General features: G+C 53.5%; 1 protein-coding gene across 4 annotated transcripts in view; it reads right to left on the minus strand.

Moving 5' to 3' along the window:
* Nucleotides 1-13,937, minus strand: part of ABCG1 (ATP binding cassette subfamily G member 1) — a 66,765-nt gene continuing 52,828 nt past the window's right edge. Inside the window, exons 5-15 of one of the 4 annotated variants that reach the window (XM_061192844.1) lie at nt 13,825-13,875; nt 10,818-10,963; nt 10,536-10,659; nt 9,721-9,835; nt 6,905-7,017; nt 6,595-6,696; nt 5,540-5,708; nt 4,605-4,705; nt 4,333-4,491; nt 3,016-3,134; nt 1-1,863 (exon numbers count right to left, since the gene is read on the minus strand). In XM_061192844.1, coding sequence (XP_061048827.1) covers nt 1,635-1,863; nt 3,016-3,134; nt 4,333-4,491; nt 4,605-4,705; nt 5,540-5,708; nt 6,595-6,696; nt 6,905-7,017; nt 9,721-9,835; nt 10,536-10,659; nt 10,818-10,963; nt 13,825-13,875 — 1,428 coding nt within the window. In that variant the 3' untranslated portion in view covers nt 1-1,634. Of the gene's footprint in view, nt 1,864-3,015; nt 3,135-4,332; nt 4,492-4,604; nt 4,706-5,539; nt 5,709-6,594; nt 6,697-6,832; nt 7,018-9,720; nt 9,836-10,535; nt 10,660-10,817; nt 10,964-13,824; nt 13,876-13,937 lie in introns of all 4 variants that reach the window. The other 3 variants (XM_061192843.1, XM_061192842.1, XM_061192845.1) reach the window with 3 other exon arrangements.

Below are 13,937 nucleotides of genomic sequence, written 5' to 3' on the forward strand. Positions count from 1 at the left end.
TCTCTTAAATAGGAAATAAAAGTTCTGGAACACAACCTAGGAATCTCAGAACCTTTCAGAGCTGAACATGACCTTGACGACGATCTCGTGCTGTTCTTCACAGGTGGGGAAACTGAGGCTCAGGGAGATGAATGAATCTGTCCACGAAAAATACAGTCTTTCATTAGGAGACCCTGATTCCAGGTTCACGGCATTCTAGAAGGGGAAAGCGATTCCGTTTTCCTTCCGAGGACCTTCTTTGGCCAGAGTCCCCTTCCACCCTGGGGTCATACTGCCGCCAACAAGCACACGGGCGCCCGCCATGAATTCAAAGGCCGTTTACCCTGCAGATGTGCCCACTGCTCCTGTGCTAGAGGGATTTTACTTATGTGACTGCATCACTGGAAAGGAGTTTCTGGTCTGGAAAGACTATGCTAGCCCGGCGCTGAGAAGGTGAAGGTGCCGCTGAGATGCCATGGAAACCAGATGTGGGAGACGGAATCTCCCACGGCTCTCAGTGCATGATTTGATGGAGTTCCAGATGCCTCGGCCACGCTAAGTCTTCGCCAGTTTCTGGCAAAGGCCTTGGATTCTCAGGAAATCTCAGCATCTTTCCTCTTGTGCGGTTGGCGCATCTTTTGTGGGCTACACCTGCAGATACCACAACGTTCACACCTGGAGTTTCTCTAAGCCCAGCTTCCCCAGGTTCAGTGGAGGTAGTTGATGTGATATGTCAGGGAAGAGAAATGTTTGTAAAAAATCAACAGGATTGATTTTCCAGAATTTTTTTTTAGGCAAAATTAAGGTGCTTGGAAAGTTACGAAGAAATAAAACCAATATATTTTGCTTAAAGTAAGAAGCACGGGATAAATAAAAGACTTTGAAAGAGATGGCCAATTTCACCTTACAACTTTCTGTGTAACTTTAAAAGATTTCCACACGGCTTAGTGCATACGGTTCCAAGGTCATCCTTCAACCTGGAGCCGGCATCTGCGTCTTTCCCAAGTTCTGTCTGTAAATGAGACCAGCTCAGCGATCAAGTCAAACCCCTCTCATCTCTAAACAAAGTATATTTACCCTGAATAATTTTCTTCACCAAGTACTAAAAAGGTACAGTTTCTGGAAATGAATGAAATTTATCGACTTTTGGCTTGGAAAATGACCTCATCGGAAAAAGAGACAAACCGTAGAAAGGTGAAACTACGAAAACACCAGTCACAGAATGGAATCGGCTCCTGGCTTCGCCTTTCTGCCCCTGGACGTCTGACTGCACAGGGATCCCCAGGAAGCTGCCTGAATCCCCCGTCCAGGACCAGAGCTCCCTGGTCAGAAGGAAGAATTTTGCCGAGGAACCCTCTCGTCACCAGCTTTGTTGCAGTTTTAAATTCTGCCTGAGGGGTGGTATTTTAAAATCCTGCACATGGAAAAAAAAACCTTTCTACATCTTCTTCTTAGTTACAGCTAGAAAGGGTAATGGAGAGAAGGCCCAACCCAGCGGGGCGGCGATGTCCAGCACTGGACGCCCAACAACCAAACGTGGTCCCAGGGGTTGGGTCCCAGGAGTGTCTGTGTCCTCGGGCCCGGGCTTGCCACAGGTTCCGCAAGTGGCCCTTGGCCACTGTGTCCAATTTTCCTCTCTCTGGCTTTCCAGTGCTTTACCTCTCTGCCCGGATTTTGTATCTCAGCACAAAGTAGGCAATGAGACGCAGGGAGATGAAGAAAATGCCCAGGACGATGAAGTCCAGGTAGAGCTTGGCGTTCTCCACGTCCAGCTCTCTGAGAATGGCCTCCGACTTCTGGAAGTGGCACGTATCATCGATGTCACAGTGTAGGTCTTCCCGGTCGAGGCCATAGATGGAGAGGATGACCCCTTCAAACCCATACCTGAGGAGGGAAGTGCCAGCGTGAGGACGGCTCAGGAACCCTCACCCCTGCCTCTGCCCACGTCTGCGGAGGGTAAAGTACCACCACCATCACCCCATGCTCAGCCTGGCTCCCCTCCCTCCCCGGAGATCTTTCTCCCTGGAACACTTCCTAACCGCTCCACAGCTTCCTAAGATAAATCCATTCAACGGCTTGACGATGTGTTTTCCAATTTTGTTTCCTCCAAAGTCTCCACAAAAAAAAAAAACACAAAAAAACACCAAAAAACCAAATTGAACCAAGAGTAGGTATTGTTCAAGGGTTTTACGAATGGAAAAGCGCTTTGATTACTTCTGATATCATACTTTTTTTTTAACAGTTAAATATAATAAAGGGTCCGATAGCTTTCCAAGGACTGGGGAGCATTTAAATAAAACATTTCTGCATCACCTTTCATTCTGTTCCAGCCCTGCATCATCAGAACAAAAACGCTAATTCTGAGAAGAAAGACACGGGTGTCCGATTTCTTGGTCTTGGAAAGTGCACCGATGGCTGCAACTCTGTACAAGTGCTTTGTTTTGATTTTGTTCTCCGGAACAATATACCTGGGTCTGAATTGACATTCTAGAAAAGACAAGCTTGTTCACAACTGGGGACCCTGGCTGTCACGTGGAATGGCTGTGGCTGGGGAGGAAAGCTCTAACGACCGGCCCCGCCTGCCGAGGGCCAACGTGCTGAGGCACCTCTGAGCCGAGAGTGTGAAATCTGATCGCCTAAGTGCTGAGGCACCAGAACCGTCTTGTTCAAGAATATTAGGATGCTTGAAATGTGACCTGTTTTCCACTGGATTTCTTTTTAAGGTTTTAAGAGTTCAGAACCTTGTTATAAGCAGTGTTTATCCCAGAGAGGAATGAAGTTCCTAAAAGGTGGAAATATGCAAGGCAGCTCTCCAAAGCATGCAGGACACGGAGCCACGAGTGTGTATGTGTGTGAGGCATGCACAACTAGGAAAAAAACAAAAGGCACTGATACTCTTTGGGTTCATGATCCAAGAAACATGCCATCATCTAGCTGACAGCGAACAAGGGGCTTTTGTGAGCCTCTGCACGTCCCCAAGTCCCTTCCCTCTGTCGTCCTAAAGTCCCTGAGTCGTAAGGGGCCCCCGCACGTTACCTGACGTAGGAAATGTAGGACATCCACTGCAGGTAGGTGGGGATTGTGTCGAAGCTGACGAAGAATCCTGAGAAGAGGAGGACGGGGATGGCTGTGACAGGGCCCACGAAGGTTGCCACCTGAGAGGGGACACAAAGGGGACTTACTCCCATCCACCTCCTTCTCCTCAGGTGGCCCAGAGGCCACAGTCCATGTTTCTGGACAGTCGCCAGCAGCTGGGAAAGGGCCAGAGATTTCAGGACGGGTCACACCAGGGCCAGGACGGCGCAGAGAAGCACCCTGTTTGGGGAGCGAGCTGGCTGGTCTCTGGCACAGGGAGGGGCTGGGGTTTGTGCCCAGAGGCCTAGCTGGGCCCAGCAGAGGGGACAGAAGGTAAAAAAGAGTAGAAACCCCACAGAGCAGGGGTAGCATGATGCTGGACATGGTTGTGAGGGCGCTTGGTTGGGAGGGAGGCACAGCATCCCAGGACCTGATGTCAGCGTGTTCCAGGGAGGAAGGGTCGGGAGCGCGATTCCCCGGGTGCTGACTGCAGCTGGCGTGAGCCGAGCACTTTCTGTGGCTGTCGGCTGTGGGGTGGATGCCAGCACTATTCCCATCCACAGATGAGGGTACCGCCCAGAGGCTCTGAACACAGGAAGGAGTCCATCACACGCCGGGGAGGGGGGCGTCAGAAGGCCACAGTGGTGCTGACTCCCCAGGGCTCTGGCTTTGTTTTCTAAGGGTCGGACTGGCCTGAGCACCAGGAAGCCCCAGAGGTGCAGAAACTGTAAACGCAGCGGGTTTGGCAGGTTGCGGGTGGGTGGTACCAGGCATCCAGAAGGGACACCTGGAGGGGCTCAGGAGGGGTGGGAGCATGGGGTGCAAAGGGGGGCATCTAGGGGACAGCTGAGTGGATCCCGCAGAGGCAACAAAACGTAAGCATTGAGAGCTTGGCCTCTGCGCCGGCTGTGCGACTCTGACAAAATCACGTTGCCCCTCTGGGCCTCAGTCTCCCCATCTGTGAAATGGGGAGCATTGCACGTAACTCACGGGTGTGCTTGGACTCGATGAGCTGACGTTCAGAAAGCACTGGGACCAGCACCTGGTGTGCCCCAAGCTCCACACAAGGGCACCTGCTGCTGTCAATCTGCCCATCCTGAGCAGCCAGGACCACTCGATCCCTTCCCTGGGGGGTCAATCGACCTACTGAAGCCAGTCTAGGAACTTAGGGCAGAATCACAAGGAGGGGGTGCTGAGCCCCCCCAGAGCCACAGCCCTGGTTGCATGGGCCAGGGTGGAGAAGCGAGGCCTGTCCTGTGGTGCGTCCTCGGCTGATACCTGCAGGGATGTGGAGGCGGCTCCGATCAGCAGGCCCAGAGACTGCGCCACCAGCGAGGTCATGGTGCCCAGTGCCGCGAAGAGGACGAAGCGCACGGCGTCGGACGGCTGGGACGTCATCCAGTACACGATGCTGCAGTAGGCCACGGGGAACATGATCTGGAAACACAGGGCCTGTCACCCTCTCCTGGAAGCCGTACTTCCCTCTCCCCCACTGGGGGTACTGGAGAACCCCCGCCCCTCTTCACATCCTGCCACTGCCACTCGCATACCTGGAAGGGCACGTCGGCCATGGTCTTGGCCAGGTAGTAGGCCTTCAGGCTGTACCAGTAATTCAGGTGTTCTCGAAGAAACACTCCCATCTCCAGGGGAACTAGGGGGTGGGAAAACGAAGAGGGTCAGGCAGACATGGCAGTGGGATCACCACCTCAAACAGGTGGTCTCCTGCCGAGCCCTCTGTAGCCCCAACCTGTCCTGCACCTCCCTGTGGACCATGCAGTACTTAAAAGTACCTGAAGTTTGAATGCAAAGGTGTGGAATGATTTACCCGTCTGGAAAAACTGCCCATCATTTCTAGAATGGAAGCGTCATGAAGGGGAGAATCCAAGTGGGGAGCATCGCTGTAGTGATGGGTACAAATATCTACGGTTGCCCTTATTTTCACTGAGCAACTGTAACCATGTGATTCCCTTCCTGGACAAGACCTCGCAAGCTGCTCTTGGAAATTCAGGGCAATTTAAGGAGGCGGCATTGCCGGGAGGGGGTGTTTAGGCTGGAGAGCTGGTGAAGCAACAGCTTTCTACACTGTCTCCCTGAAGTGGCCAAGGGCAGCCTACTTTGCAAATTGTCTATAATTGCATGGAAATCCACCTAGAATAACTTTACCCACTGACAAACTTGGCTGCACCAGGGCTGTCTTAACTGAATGAGGTAATGCTCACGCAGTAGTGTTTAAGGGGATCCTGATTAGAAAACCTTTTAGAAATGTTTCATCAGCCTTCCACCAGGCTTACAAGTGATTCATTCCTTTGGCTTAAATATGGTATGTATTTTCTTGTCTAACAGAAAATACAATAATCCCTACATCTGTCAACAAAGAAAACGGTAGTGAAAAACATAAGACGCTATGTGTTCGTGGCCAAGCAAGCCATGGCCTCAGTGGCAGATAAGGAGCGAGAGGTGGGCATGGGGTCCGCCAGGCACTCACACGTGAGGACGGTGGGCATGAGGGCTGCGAACATGAGGAAGAGCATGGAGAAGAAAAGGAAGCCGGAGTTGCTCAGGACCTTCTTGGCCTCGTTCCCGATCCCCAAGTAGAGCAGCCCAATGAGGAGGCCGATGCCAATGTGGGAAGTGATCCGCAGGTGCGTCAGGACCTGGGGGCAGATGCGGTTCACACTCAGGGGTGCAAAAGCTCGAAGGTGGGCGGTGAAAGAACAAGGCGGCCAAGGCCCCCCGAGGCGGCGGCCAAGGCGGAGCACAAGCTCTGTCCTGCCCCTTCCCTTCACGAAACAAGCCCCCAACCCTAAACCAGCTCGCGTGCGTGCGCGCACACACACACACATACACGCATGGCAGCATTTTACTGCTGTTAAAACAGAAGGAATTGTTATCCTTTGTGAAATCCCCTTCAAAAGTGGCAAACCAGGGAGGGCAGTGTACCTTCAGAGGGGAGGACAAGGGACAACGATGGTGGTGAAGGGGGCAAAGAATGGATACATGACAGGCCCACCCGTGCAGAGCTCCGCCTGGTGGCTACCAGCCCCTACGTCTTTCGAACTGGGTCCCAGAGGCCCCTGGGCACTCAGCCCCCTACACAGGTTGTCAGATCATCCACTCGAAAGGGTGGATATTGTCATGGTTCCCAATCCTTCACCAACTCCTTCCTGTAAGTGTCTGCACAACCCGCCATGCCCTGTGTCGGGCGGAGCTTTCCGGAGGGAGGAACACACTTCCCGATGTCAGCCTTGGCCAACGGCATGTGAGCACCAGTGACCGTTTCCCTCCAGGAGCCGTTTCCCTCCAGCTGTAAGGGCTGCCATTCGGTTTCTCCTGCACTTTCCCTCTGCCATGTTCCAGAAAGGAGCTGGTCCTCCATTCTGGGTCCCAGGACGAGAAGACTCGTGGGGCAAGGCCATGACCCACAACACGTTACACGAACCAGACGTAAGTATTTACTGTCCCAGCCACTGGCATCCGGGGAGTGTTTGAAAATGACCCTACAGCTTCCTTTGCCACGGAGAGTACTGCAGACCACCTTACCGAATCCCTCATGATGCTGAGGAAAGTCCTTTTGAAGAGAATGCAGAACTGGGTGAGGCAGCTGGCAGAGAAGCTGTGACAGCCTTCCATGGAAGTGGAGTCCTGAGGATACACCAAGGAGGGAGGAGGGGTGAGACTCCAGCCCTGGGACGCCTCCCCTCTCGGCTAAGAAAAGTTCTCACGCAGCGGGCGCACGAGGGGGCGTGCAGCGCTGCTGGGGGCTGGGGCTTTGCATTACCTTTCTCCACCCCTTCAATCGTTTTGCCTGCTTTACCTCTTCAGAGGGCCGGTGCCAAAGAAAAGGGTTCACCTCGCCATCACCTCCGGGCTCTCTCCTGTAGTCAGAGTCACACATGCCCTCCCGGACGGCTCTCACCAGGCGACCGTTCTGATCGCCATATTCACCAGACGCGACTTCCATGACTGCACCATGAGACACAGACAAGGTCACCCTAGGCATCGTTCATGTGAACGGCGGGCCTCTTTGCTTTGCAGCAAAATCATTCATCTAGCAGGAATATTTTTAACTGATTATGTAGATGCTGTGTGATGATGCTAATGATATGATAAAAATCATTTAGCGACCAATGTTCTTTTGGCTCTAAACGCCCAGCAAGGCCATTTATCACGTCAGGAGCCTGAAAATGCAAATCTGGATTGTGATGTCGGAGAGCCCGGGAAGTCATGAGCTCCTGCATCTGTTAACTTATTCATCTGTCCAATATGTACTGAGTGCCAGCCATGGGCATTCAAGCACCAGGGTTGGAGCTGGGAGGAGAGCAGAAGCATTCCTGCTGGGAAGGCAGTTCCCAGGGCGGGGGTGAGTGATGGGCGCTGTGGCAGCTCTCCGGGACCAAGGAGAAGTGCCGGGGGTCCTGAGGGAGGTGCGCTCGGCATCCTGGGGACGTCGAGATCATGGACCACCGGCCCCACCTCTCAGATCCCCAGGGACCATCTCCCCCACCTTCCCTCCTTGGCCCCGGTGTCAGGCCTCTGCACCCCAAACTGTCCAAGGCGCCATACTCCTCCTTCTCTCCTGGGTCCACACGCCCCCTGGCAACCGCTGCTCCTGCTGTCCTCCCACCTGCCCTCTCCTCTCCCCCATCCTGTCCCTCCTGGTGTGGGTCCCAGCCCGTCACCTGAATAAGATTCTTGCTAATGCAAAGCCCCCAGGGACTCCCCCTCTGGCAAAACCAGCCATCTGTTTCCTGAGCTGGGGTGATGGCTAAGCCGTCCTCCATCTGGTCACACACCAGGAGAGGCTGTCCTCACCAGAACGTCATGATCGATGACACCAAACGAGCCAGCACTGACCACTCTGCTGGTCACTCACACCCACCACCCTCCAAAGGGCCACTCTCTCCTCATCTCTCCCCCTCTCCTCAGGTGTGATAACTGAGGAGCTAGAAGCCACCAGAAGGGCACACCTTCCCCTTCTTGGGCCCCCTTGCAGTCCCACGTGCCCTGTTCCTTCTCCCATCATCCTTCTCTCTAGGTTCTCACCTCTTCGCAGGCCACGGACCTCACTGCCCTTCCCTGTTCAGCAGCACCTGTCCCTGACCGTCCTCTCTCCTGAACGACTAGGCAGCTACCAACCTGATCCATCCCTGCCTTTAAAGATGCTCAAGCCTCCTCTCCTCTCCCTCGGCCCTCATGTCCTTCCAGCTCACGGCACTCTGGTTCTGCTTCGTCAGAGCCCCCTTCTTTTAAGAGAGAAGCATTTCCCAGCAACAGCATCTCGTGGAACACTATTTGGGAGACGACATGTACAGAATGCAGGGTCTGGATGCTTGAGTGTAAAACAACTGAGTGAGAAAGGGTGGTGACCAGGAGACCAAGGAGGAGAATTATGGTGGGTTGAAGGGTGTTCCCCAAAAATTCATGTCCACCTGGAACCTCAGAATGTGGCCTTATTTGGAGAAGGTTCTTCGCAGTTGTAATTTTATGGTTATGGATCTTGAGATGAAATTATCCTGGATTTAGGATGGGCCCTGAATCCAAAGACTGGTGCCCTTATAATAAGGGGAGAGGACACACAGAGACACACAGAGAAACACAGAAAAAAGAGCCGTGTGAAGACAAGGGGCAGAGACTGGAGGGGTGCAGCCACAAGCCAAGGAATGCTGGAGCCTCCAGAAGCTGGAAGAGGCAAGAAAGGACCCTCCCCCGGAGCCTTAGGAGGGAGCCTGGCCTTGTAGACACCTTGACTTCTGGCCTCCAGAGCCGTGATCAAATGAATTTCTCTTGTTTTAGGCCACCCAGTTCGTGGTGCTTTGTTATAGCAGTGCCAGGAAAGCAGGATGCGATGGCCAGGAAGGGACCCCAGATACAGTGGCGGAGAGAGAGAACAGGACTGGGTCGGGGTGTTTGAGCACTTTGTGGTCTAGTAAATATGAGCTCGAGAGAAAGAGAAGGCAAGGGGGGTGCAAGGTCTCCCGCTTGGAGAGCAGGGTGAGGAAGGGCAGATCTGACAGGAGGAAGACGGAGGTATGGGACTTGAAGAGGCTGTCACTTGCAGGTAAACGTGTGTGCCGCACAATGGGCAGATCCGGTGGGAAAGTGACTTCAGACGTCGGTGTCAGTGCTCTGGAGGGCCTGGGCCAAGAGGGGAGGCCAGAGCAGGAGCCCCGGGGGCACCGGAGCTGGAGCCCATAAATCACAAGCTGCAAAGCACGGAAGCGCCAGCCTCAGGACCTCCGAGTCAGGAGGAGTAACTCGGACCATTAGCCTGGTCTCTGGACTCCCAGGGCCACATTTTTTGTTGGGTTTGGTCAAAATTTAAATCAGCATTTTAACATCTCTGTTAATCAATGCAAGAGGGTTGTTTTCTAAGGTGATTTCTTTTCAGAAATAACTTCCTTTAGACTAGAAACATCACAGAGTAAAGTATGAGGAAATATTTCTCCTAACAATAGATCCCTTGTTGTAGTTCCCAGGTATTTTATCTGGAGGAAACAAAACCTCTTTTGACTTGGTCTTAAAAGTTCTACCTCAGGATGGCACTTGAGCTATCTATGGAATATTGAAGTAATTCTTGATTTGCAGCCTTCAGGTAAAAGCGGAAACCCACCAAGAATAAAAAAGACCCCCTTTCTTTTCTTTCCGGCTGGTCAAGGCTCTACTTACCAAAATCGGCCGGGTTGTGGTAGGTTGGGCAATTCAGACCTAAATCTCTCAAATACGGTACAAGATTTGAGACTTTTCCCCGGTACACACACTGTCCTTGACTGAGGACATAAAGCTGGAAAAAAGTACGGAGAAGGGAAACATCAACTCCGCCTTCCTCTGTAAAGCAAGAGAAACTCTCAATCCATCCATCCATCCATCCATCCATCCACCCAACCACCCATACATTCATCCAGCCATTCATTCACCCATCCATCAATCCATCAATTTCTCTCTCAGGAGAGCTTTATGTTACCTCCCAAGGACTCAAAGTTCAAAGGGAAATCCATGATAAGTCAGGGAAGACAGAGGATATCATATGACCAGGAATTATTATTATGTTGCTTTTTTCCCTTCATGCTAACCACCTGCTTAGGAAAGATTTTGGAGCTATACACATTTCATTCCTTGGGACATTTCTTTTGCTCATGATAATATCAAAACCTAAGATTTATAAAAGAGATGATATTGTCCAAATATCACAACCTGCTATCTAATTCTGTATGGCAAGTACTCCCCCACTGTCACCAGGGGGTGGGGAATGAAGCCTCAGTAATGTCAGTGACTCGCCCAAGACCCTGTAGCCGGACACCAGCCCCAGAGAGGATATTGGCCAACTCTTCCTACCCCCTCCGGTCCTGCTTATGGAGCCAAAATCTTAAGAAACATTAACACTTAAAGCCACTCAGAAATGAAGACACCCCAATGAACTAAGGGGAAGCCGTGAGTAGTCGGATTTGGTTTCACTTGGGCTGATCACAGCAAGGCCTACGTACCTGGTCAAACAGCTCGAAGAGCTTGGCGCTGGGCTGGTGGATGGTGCAGATGATGGACCGCCCCCCCTGAGCCAGCCCCTTCATCAAGGAGACCACCTGGAAGCAGGAGGCGCTGTCCAGGCCGCTGCAAGGCAAGGGGCACAGTGAGACGCCTTTGGTCCCCAACCAGACCCCACGTTCAGTGTCCCAGCTGGGTCTGTGCAGGGAGGGGAGGGGATTCAGGAGGTATCCCCTCCTGCCGGCAGGGAGGGCAGGTGTCCTGCCTCCATGGCTCCTGCTTACCTGGTGGGCTCATCGAAGAACATGACCGGAGGGTTGTTCACCAGCTCCAGCGCGATGGCCAGGCGCTTCCTCTGGCCGCCCGAGAGGCTGCCGGTCCGCGTGTTGGTGCAAGACAGCAGGCCCAGGGCCGTCAGAATCTCCTTGACCTGGGGGACAGCGAAGCCAGAGTGGCATCAGGGACCACCTGCCCCCCCCCAGCCGCCTACAGGGCCCACGTGGAACCCCCAGCTGCCTCCCCAAGCCCACTCGCACGCCTGCCCTTTGCCAAGGCGGCAGACACTCGGCAAGCGTGAGCCCAGGAGGCTGAGAGGCAGTGCTGGGGCCAGGCCGTCCCGGGCTGGAGTCCTGGTCCTGCCCCTGCCGGTCACCTGTCAAGTCCCTTCACTTGTAAGCCTCGCTCAGGGCCCAGGTCAGGGAAGATGTTGGATAAACACTGCAGAAAGTGTGGATCAGTGAACACATAGGTGGACGAGTGACCAGGTGTCTGACCAGCACAAAGGGGAGGGCCTCCCTGATGGTTTGATGCCATACAGTAAGTCCCCTACATATGAATCTTCAAGTCGCGAACTTTCAAAGATGCGAACGTGCCCCTGTGTGCCAGCTGTTTTACTGTACTACGGTACTTTTCAAGGTACTGTACTGTGATATCTAAAATGTTTTCTTTTTTGTGTGTGTTTGTTTTTTATGTATTATTTCTGTGAAAAGTATTATAAACCTATTACAGTACAGTACCATATAGCCGATCGTGTTAGTTGGGTCCCTAGGCTAACTTTGTCTGACTTATGAACAGATTGGACTTACGAACATGCTCTCGGAACGGAACTCGTTCTTAAGTAGGGGACTCAGCGCAGCGGGTAAGATGCTTGGCACACAGTAAGCATTTACTCGAAGGCAGCTATTAGTGACACTGTTACTAGTGTACACAGCTCCCGTAGGCACAATCACGCAGGCCGGGCCTCTCGGAAAGAAGGGGTGAAGCCCCTTTCACGCTTGTAAACAGGCAAAGAAGGTCTCTGATTCAGCAGCAAGCCGAGGAAACTGCTTAAAGCTGTCCCCACCTCCCTCAGCGGCCCTGCCGATGCCACCGTGGAAGCAGCCTGGGCACCAAGATATAAACAGCCCGCTGCGCACTGAGCCCTCCCCGGCTGCTCCCGCCCGATCACTGATGCGGTATCGACGCGGGGAGCAGGAAGGTCAGCGGACTTCGGTGCAGGCTGTGGCGTGGGTTTCCGCCACAGTGTTCAGCGTTCAGGGTCCATCCCAGCGTCTCCCCGGGGCAGCGGCCCTCCCTGCCTCCAACTCCAGGTTCACCTCTTGGGGGACAGCCTGCCACGGAGGCCCTGCCAGCATTCACTGGGCCATCGTCCCAGCTCCTGGTGGCAGCAGGGGGGACCCCAGTCCGGTGGCTTCTCTGGGGAGATGAGGTCATCCAAAAGGAGAAGAAACTCATAAGGAAGAAAATTTCCACCCCAGCTCTTGAATTACTTGCACGGTCAAGACAAAATGTGGCTTTGGCGACGGGAAGAGTCAGGGGATAGCGGTTCCACGGGCCGGGAAGCAGTCGGGTCAGACAGATCTGGGTTTGAATCCTGCTTGGCCTCTCCCTTGCTGAGCCCTAACCCAGCTCCACTGCCTCTTCCCCGGAAGGCAGGTCAGCGCGGTTGCCCAGAAAAGGCCATCTTTCAGGCACACTTTCCCTCGCGTGGACCGTCTGCTGGTCTTCCCAGGACAACACGGCTCCAGCCGTCCCTGGGAACCCAGGCGGAAGGTGAAGAACAAAGACCACATCCCCACCTGCCCTCAGCCCTACCGGAAGGGTGCTGGAGGTGGAGGTCAAGGTAAGCTCCTCCCGTTTCCGCTCTGTGCCGGCCTCTGGTCCCGGGTTCTCAAGAGTGACGCCCTGAAGGCTGGTTTTGTTTTAAAATTAATCAGAAAGAACAATGTTCCGGCCTTGGGAGAACTGGCTCCTGAGGAAGGCTCCTCGCTGGGCGTTCTCGAGGGTTGAGGCTGCTTTTCTGGGAAATGAGGGAGGTGGGCAACATTCTACCACCTGCTGGAACATTCCATTCTATTGTGTTTCCTCGAGAAGTAAACAACCAGGACCTAGGTACACACAGGGGCTGGAGGGAAATGAGTCAGGGCAAGCCCTCAGCAGCAGCTCTCTACTTAGACAGTCACACAGTCCCGCTGATGGGCTCTGGGGGGAGCAGGCCCCACTGAGGACCGGGAGGAGGGGTGAGCCCAGCCGAGCTGGGAGCTTCCGGTGGGAAGCGTGCACAGGTGCCCTGCGGGGATGCTCCCGGCCTCGTTCAGTCTAGCAGCAGACCGCTCTGCAGACAAGTACAGGGTTAGGGTTAGGGTTGAGTTTCCCTTAGATGATGCGCAAACATAAAGGGATGTGTAAATATAAACCAGGCCTCCCCACTAAGTCGGGGCTTCTGGCGCTCCCTGCGGGGTCTGCTTACCCAACACCCTTGTGCTCCCTGGGGTTTTAGGGAAGCAGAAAAAAGCAATGAAAAGGATTAGGAGGTCTCCATCATCCCAGAAACTTGTCTGTGTTATTTTTAAAAGGCTGGTTAATAACACGTAAGAACCCAATTTCTTCTTGCAAATGTGTCGGGGTGGACTCTGGTTATTTTTAAATGAATGATTAAGCATCTTCATTGTTGGTGTTGTATAAAAAAACAAAACAAAACAATGGAGCATAACGTGTATTAAACACTGAAAGGGCCGAGCGCTGGGTCTAACCCTGAGGCTGGGTCCTCAGGCCGGTGTCCTGCACATCCTCACTGCGTCCGTGTGTCTGCGTCTGAGAGCCTCTGGCGGCGTGGTCACTCCGGGTGTGTGCCAGCCCAGGCGCACACCGCGATGCCACCGTCACCCACACGAGGACAGCCGGGGCCAAGCCACAAATTCAACCACAGCCCCCAGAGGCCCCTTCACGCGTGTGTGCTGAGTAGCTTTCACGCAATTCTGGACCACCTGTGGCCTAAGCAAACACACTTACCATCTCCCTTCTGCCTTTGTCCTTCTCCTGGAGTTTCAGATGTGCAGACACCTGCAGAGGATGAAGGCAACAGTGTAGAATCAGAACAGGTGGCCGGCAACAGGACAAACTCA

Source organism: Eubalaena glacialis, chromosome 6 (genome assembly GCF_028564815.1).
Source record: "Eubalaena glacialis isolate mEubGla1 chromosome 6, mEubGla1.1.hap2.+ XY, whole genome shotgun sequence".
Classification (NCBI taxonomy): domain Eukaryota; kingdom Metazoa; phylum Chordata; class Mammalia; order Artiodactyla; family Balaenidae; genus Eubalaena; species Eubalaena glacialis.